Source organism: Vanacampus margaritifer, chromosome 2 (assembly GCF_051991255.1).
Source record: "Vanacampus margaritifer isolate UIUO_Vmar chromosome 2, RoL_Vmar_1.0, whole genome shotgun sequence".
Taxonomy (NCBI): Eukaryota; Metazoa; Chordata; class Actinopteri; order Syngnathiformes; family Syngnathidae; genus Vanacampus; species Vanacampus margaritifer.
Window position 1 is genome coordinate 37,452,355 of NC_135433.1, and position 8,021 is coordinate 37,460,375.

The 8,021-nt window shown below is 37.7% G+C and overlaps 1 protein-coding gene across 3 annotated transcripts in view; it reads right to left on the bottom strand.

Moving 5' to 3' along the window:
• Positions 1 to 8,021, bottom strand: part of LOC144044132 (myosin IXb) — a 34,147-nt gene extending 26,126 nt beyond the window's left edge. For 2 of the 3 annotated variants that reach the window (XM_077558358.1, XM_077558359.1), the window contains exons 1-2: positions 7,487 to 8,021; positions 5,500 to 6,232 (exon numbers count right to left, since the gene is read on the bottom strand). In XM_077558358.1, the coding sequence (XP_077414484.1) occupies positions 5,500 to 6,231 (732 nt within the window). In that variant the 5' untranslated portion in view covers position 6,232; positions 7,487 to 8,021. The remainder of the gene's footprint in view (positions 1 to 5,499; positions 6,233 to 7,486) is intronic. The other variant, XM_077558356.1, reaches the window with a different exon arrangement.

The window sequence follows — 8,021 nt, forward strand, 5'->3', positions numbered from 1 at the left end:
TTAATCCGTTCCTAAACTCCAAAAACAAAATTCCTATTTTAATTTCTATTTATGTTTTTTACATTTACAGTACAGTACATATTTAAACAATAAAAAATATCTTACTTTTTGTTGTTGTGGTGTGAAGGCATCAGTGGATGATAAATGTTAATGCTAGCTTTAGTTCAGTGCTGAGTTTGTGTATTTTACATTGGGCATATTGTTAGACTACCTAGCGGTCCTTGCGTGTGTTGTTTAACGTCATGCACGTTGTTGAACTTAGGGGGGGTCCTCGTGCCAGTATTTACAGAAGTAGTCACGGTAGTTACAAAAGCCCGATAATCTCCTTCCTAATTCCATTGTGGTTCGTAGCACTGAATGTTTTTCTATGCTGCCACTGGCACTGTTGTCTTTCTTTGGGCTCATGGCGAAGAAAATCAAAATGCACACGTGAGTATGGAGCACCTACGGGAGTATTCACGATCTGACTGGAAATGAGCAGTGCATCGTCTCAACTACCGCAAGGTGAGCATTTGGCATTGCTCGGCTTCGCTCGGCTACCCGTTTTCAAGGTAGGTTCGGCTTAGCTTGCTTTGCTTGGGTGTTCGAACTCCGAAAAGGAGTTCAGATTCGAGGCATTTTTTACTCAGATTTTTTGGTTGAAGTCCGATTTGTACAAGTTCCGAGACATTCAAACTCCGAGGTTCAACTGTACATTAAATTTGTTGCATGTAATATGCACTCATTGTCTGCTTATTAAGTCCTTTTTAAATAGTTTTACATATTTAAGCACCATTTGTCAAGTCAAAATCCTGTGTCTACTTGATGCATTTGAACAAAAACTATTCTAAATTCACAAGAGTGGAAGATGAAGGTAAAATACTATAAAATGATTTTAAAATAAAGTTCACACAAGAACTCAAGTAGCATGTAGTCACCTTCCTAAAATAATGGTTAAAAAAGTTTTTTTTTTCTTCAGAAAAACACAATAAACAGAACCAAATACTGATTATATTTGTCAATTTCATTTGAATTGAACGATCTGATTAACTAAGGAGGATGTAGAACGATTTTAGCAGAGGTGGCCAGCCCAGCATCCTAATGAGGTATTAAAGGCAAAAAAAAAAAAAGTCAAAATATGTCTGAGCCATTAGCAGGCCATTATTTTATGAGGGTGACAAGTAAGTGTGTGTGTGTGTGTGTGTGTGTGTGTGTGTGTGTGTGTGTGTGTGTATGCATGCGCGTACGCACGCATGGTGTGATGTGCGCATTAAGCTGCAAACCTGGCCGAGCCTGTTCTCACACGTTTCACCTTCCCTCTGTGGTGTTACCTCTCCAAGACAACGCCCTGCATATTCCCACCGTGAAGCACCACCCACCCGACACAAAAAAATGCGCAGCTAACTTGAGTCATCGGGACAAAGGGGAATCCTCACATTGGGAGCGAAAAAAATGCACCAAAACAATTCCAGTAAATCGTAAACAACATGCCTTCACACTCAGACACGTGAATTCCAGTGACCACATTCCATTATGCTTGCACTTCGGTCCTAATTGTGATCAAATTACGAATGGTTTGGCTAAAGGCCACACCAATATAACCTCTGTCTTCCAATGCATATTAAATCAGGAAGCCAAACTAAAATCCACATAACGGGATTTGATTCAGCCCACCCAAAAAAAAAGGAAAAAAGTTTTCCTGGTGAATGGCTCATCAAACTTTGACACCATGATCAGTCGTACAAATTGCAGCTAATTTGGGCAAATTCCTTAGTAGCAGTTTGGCAAAGTCCAAGGCTTGGTGATTTATTTGTCAGAATAGAAGAATAACAGACACACTAATTCCAAGAGAGGCTTTGCACCACCTAGTGCAGTAGTGTCAAAACTTGGTCCTCAAGAGCCGGAGTCCTGCAGGTTTTGGATGTTTCTCTTCTCTAACACACCTGAAGCTCATCAGCAAGCTCAGCATAAGCCTGGTAATGATGCTGTTCACTGGAACAGGTGCATTGGAGCAGGGAAACATCTAAAACCTGCAGGACTCGGGCCCTTGAGGAACGAGTTTGGACGTCACTGATCTAGTACTTGGGCACAAAAGAAAGCTGAAAACAATGGTGACCAGACCCATGATTCTCTTTAGGGTTGGACCTTTATCACACACAATAAACATTTGTGACCAGATTTTTACGACTAGCTTTTTATGGCTGCCATCAAACTGTGCCATACTCCACTTAAATGACAAAAACTCAAATCCATATGATATTTGACATTGCCCATGCATCTAGTATATGTAGCTCAAGTTAGGTCACAATCAGATAAAAATCGCTAGGATTTTGTTCTTGAACCCCTGGAAGTGGATGACATGACACTAAAATGGCCACTTTGAACCAAAATGGCAGACTTGATGTGTCTTTCATGCATCTACTCCTGATAAACATCATGCCTACTAAATTTCATGTTACTCATTGAAACAGACTTTGAAAATATTCCAAGGGATGCTACCAAACACATTTTCATCAATATGACCTACAAAGGGGGTGTGTCATCATAATGCAGACTCTGATTTATAGATGAGCCTATCAAATGTCATGTTACTAAGTGAAACTGTTACCACTACTTGCTTCCTACCTGCAGATGTATGTAGGTCACATGATCTTCCTGCCCACAATGAAAAGCCGGCCACGTTTTAGTATTCAGCCTAGTTTTATATCCGTGTGCACTCAAACAATGTTGCACTGGTTTGGCAACTGAAACTGAAAGCTGACGCGACTACAGATTGTAATTACTACTGACTACTACTCTGTACAAAAAAGGTGACCATACCACAAAGAGAAACGCCACTTAAAGTTGACCTGTGAGAGACAGCAATGTGATGTTGACTGACTGAAAATAAAAAGGAGCAACAGCTAGGCTACATGTTACCTTATTTGATAATCGGTCAGAATATCTTTGTTCATCTCATGTTATGTATCATGGTGAAAATGAATGTACTGAACATGAGGCCCCAAAAATTTAGCGAAAGCGCCCAAGTGAACCCCAATCGGAATGGTAGATTGTGGGCAATTTTAAAACGCAATTATTTGATGTGGAAAAAGGTGAAATTATGTTTGCCCTGGTCCTAACCAACTGACACATAATTTATTGGATGTGCCTATCGTAACAGGATGCAGTACTTTGACGAAGTCCGACTAGGGAAATAGTTCTTTAGTTCTGCTTTATATTCCAAGGCAAAAAAAATTAATAAAAATCTCCCACAAATGTCTACAATTGAAGGAACTTTAAGGCAGTTTCTCTTTTAACAAAACATCACATTGGGGTTTCCAAGGTTTGTGATCACTCAGCACTTTTTAGTGACAGTCATGTGTAGAAAATAGAAATAAAAAGTGTTTCCCGTACGCATTATCTGTACTGTTTGCTTTCAGTTTTGGAGCAGAAGTGATGACGAATGTGTCCTAAAAATAAAAATAAAAGAGGATCTGAGAAAGAGGGTCTTAACAAATGTGTAAAAATCAGTACATGTTGCTGGTTGCTCATTAATCTGGGACACAAAAAAAACAAAGGAATTTCAAATATTCCTGCATTGTCTTGTACCTGGTCTTATATTCAATAGTATCTGATTTGCACTGACAGAACAGTGGAGTCCTGGAATAGTTGACATTAGTGACATATTTGATTTAGGGATGGATGAATGGATAGATAGATCACATTCACATACTGTCCACATTCATACACCAACTGGGTCCACTGGGAGAAAATTGGGGTTCAGTGTCTTGCTCAAGGACACTTCAACATGGTCACAAGGGTTTGAAGGGTTGAACACAAAACCTTCGGGCTGGGAGACAACCACTCTACCACTGAGCCATGCCATCCCTCGTCATCAAATATTTCTTCTATATAGTTTTTCAAATTACAGTATTTTCAGAGTACCAGTCGCACCAGTCAAAAATGCATCATGAGTAGAAAAAAACACCTTATAAAAGTCATTCCAGAGTTTAGCTTTTTTTTTTTTAGGGAAACTTATTTTTACAAAACCAATAGACCTTGAACTTGCACTTAAAATCCACAATCCCATCGTGTTGAAGGCATCAAAATAGTTTAGGTAGGGTTGAAACCTCCGCTTAGTTCTAACTAAGGATTTTTGCCTTTCTAGTTTAAAATGTCAAACCTTAACTTGAATCGTATGCAACATTGTAAATCCAGTGTTGGGAATAACAGCGTTTAAACTAACGGCGTTAGGTAACTCCTTTTGTTTTCATAGACGGACTAATCTAACTAATTATTCTCCCCATATTTGAAACGCAGTTATCGGTATTGTATGAGAAATGCGTTGCAATTTATTTATTAGATTCAAGGCTCGAAGTAAGCTTACAAGACATTTTGCAGTGAAAAGTGTTGAAAGAAATATGCTCACACTCATGGAGGCGATTGAGTGACATTTGTATGTGAATGATGCACGTTAAACCTAGAGTTGGCCAGTTTTTTTTTTTTTTTTACATAATTCAATCATTAAAAATATGTAGAATTATAAACTGAAGATATATCACCATACTCTCATATTTAAAAGTGTACAAAAGTATATGTTTTTCAGAAAGATCAAGTGGAAGCTGATGATTCTGAGGGGGAAATATAGGAATAGTTATGGCTATGATTTTGGCCATGATATCATTAAGCGAAGTATATTTTAATAACATTGGCAATTTCTTTTATCTAATATTGGTCATTTTAGCCCGCAACAATCATAAAAAATGCCCGTGAAATCCTGGAGGGACTGACTAGGACTGTCTACAAATTACCTACAGATGACATATGTGCCACAAATCACCATCTATTCAGTATTTATTTTATTTGTATTATTATTCTGATTGCTGTAGTAACTGGCAGTGATTAAACATACATCATCACTCCAAATTGAATACATTTATTATTATTATTATTATTATTGTATGATGTGTCATATTATGGAGTGAGGCATTTGTATGACATAAATACTCACAAAAATAAATGAAAACACCCTATAAAGCCTGGACGTAATTTGAATTCCTTGTATAAAAATATAGTAATAATAATAATAATATGTTTAAAAAAATTAAAAATCCAAATTGTTTGATGTAAAACTTTTTTTTAGTAGTGAAAATTGTTACTTTGCCTGGTAACGAGTTACTTTTATTATGAAATAATTAAATCACTAACTCAGTTAATTTTTTAAGCAAGTAATGAGTAACTATAACTAATTACTTTTTTAAAGTAACGTTCCCAACACTGCTAAACACACAACTACTACTTTTTCTTCCATTTTTTCTTCTTTCTTTTGGCACTTTGCAAACAATTTTGGCGCATTACCGGTAACAGCCACTTTCTTCAGCTTGCTACAAGAAAGTAGAAAAAATGTCATTGTGTTCATGGTAATCATGACATGAACTTTACATAGCGTGCCACCTCAACCCACAGACTGCAGGTTTCTCATTCCTAGTTTCATTAAAAACAAAATGAAAGGGGGATAAAACCCAGCATCATGGGCCTTACCTGCAGCACAGGGCTGGCCCCGAGGATTGCACGCTCCATGCCGCTGCAGTAAGTTTGTTGGCTGAGTGCCGTCAGGCAGTGGACCAGATAGCTGCTGCTCTCAGTCTTACCAGAGCCACTCTCGCCGGACATCACCATGCACTGGTCCACCTTGTAGTTTAGCATGGCTCTGTAGGCCAGGTCAGCCATGGCGAAGATATGCGGGCTGAGCTTGCCGAGCGGCTGGTTCTCGTACAACTTGACATACTTTGGGTTGTAGTACGCCGGCAGAAATTTGTTGGGATTGAGCGTGACCAGGATGTTGCTGGCGTATGTGTAAATTTTGTGCTTAAGAAAACGACAGCGTAAAACCTCCACGATGTCATCCTCGGTCACGGCCGGGAGGCTGCAAAGGTCGTCGCACACCTCCGCGGTGTTCTTCTCTGCCTCCTCCAGGGTGAAGTAGTACCCGAGGCTCTGCGAGTGCCACTTCTGGGCCTCCGGGGGCCACAACAGGACCCTCTCCATGGGGTAGTCATTGACACGCAGCAGCCGCTCCTCATCGCTGCTCGTCCTCACCTCCAGCAGGCTGTATTGGCGGCTGGAGTCCAGCCCCAGAGTGACCGCGGCATTGGAGACCACCACCGCGGCCGTGTCTCCCGCACCCACCTGCAGCGAGCAGTGGGCGGCCGCATCCTGGCAGAGCTTCTGGTAAATCTGCACAACACGGGCCTCTCCATCAGAAGTACTCATCCTGACGCAAAGATGAAGCCAGATGGAATACAATATGAGAATAGTTGTAAAAGCAATTTAAACTATTCATTTTTACCTTAATAGCATAATTGCATAAGTCATTTTTAATTTACAGTCACAATAAAAAAACGTTTTTTAAATGCTCGCAATAAGTGGTTCAGGAAATGGATGGATGGATAATATATATTATAAATTAATATTAAAACAAACATCAATACTAGAAAAAAAACATTGCATGGAAAATAGATAAATATCAATTTTGGTAGAAAAATACACAAATTATATAAATGAATATATGAAAAAAAAACTGAAAAATAAAAAAACGACTATATGAATAAAAAAGACTTTAAAATAAAAATACCAGAACAAAAACAAAAATCTTAGATTAAAATACTGAAAGTATACCAAAACATTATATTATTAATTCTGAAATATTGGGAAGAAAATACAAAAACAAGAGAGAAAAACACAAAAATATTACAAAAATATTAGCTACCTTCCGCCATGTTTCATATCATGTTCTTTACTGACCAAGTTGTATCTAGTCCACTTCTTTTCATTTGTTTCTTTGTTGCTGTTGCACCAGATGAGAGAAACTGAAAGGAACGCTTTCTCTCGAAGATGCTAAATAGAGTAGCAACGATCAACAACTTTTAAACCATAATACTTACTGTCTGAAATGTTAACATGATTTACTGGTAGAGTTTTACCTGAGCTAAGAGATAGAGATTTTTTTGTGTCACCTTGAAGAGTGTAAGTGATTAAATGGATAATTTATATTTTAATTATGATTAACATTTTCAATAATCTGAATCAGTAAAACGTTATCGGTCAGTAAATCAGTAAAAAATTATGTAGATATTTTTTCCCACCAAAATCTAAAAACAAAAAACATAAACGTGTTCAAGCAGGTATGCTAAAGTTAATTGTCAAATAAATTATATATTATTATAAGTATATGTCCATGTTATTTATTCCAACTTAAAGTATTTGTGACTCAAGTTATTTGAAATGTTTTGTATATATATATATATATATATATATATATATATATATATATATATATATATATATATATATATATACATATATATATAAAAAAGAAATAGCTTTCTTCTGCATGGTGTAAAATGCTAACGTTCGAAATGGATATCTTTTCCAATCTCAACAATTCTCTTCAGAGCAAACACACCCTTCTGATCAACTCTGCGACATTAGTTCAGGTAACACTTTGTAATGATAAAATTGAGCTTACCTTTTAAGAAAAAAACTCTCATTTCATCTTGGGAAAGCACTTCTGTCGAAGAGTTTTCTCGTTACAAAGTACGTTAAAAAAAAAAAAAGTCCAATGACACGACGTCAGGGGAAAAAAACAAACAACTATCTTCACCTGCGTTTCCCGGTGAGGGTAGGCGAAGAAATCACTCGAGTCCACTTTTGAACAACGAAGTAGCAACTTGGAAGCACTTCGGCGGCGATAACGCTTCTTTTTCAGAAAAATGAGAAGTATGTAGAGAAGTTTTCAGGATTCGCGTGACGTCTTCTCTCCTGCTGCTTGTCGGAGGAGGAAAGTTGAAAAGTTACTTCCTATTTTCACTCCCACACCCCATACGTCTCCTCGAGGTAACAATTCACAGTTTTGCCTCAGTTTAACTTAAATATGTGCCTTTTAAGTGAAAATGATATGAAAGAAGAAAAATAGTTCAAGCAAGAGCTTTTTTTGTATAAGTTTTAGCCTGAGAATACAGACTGACATATGCATTCTAATGTAACGTGTCGTTACAGGTGAG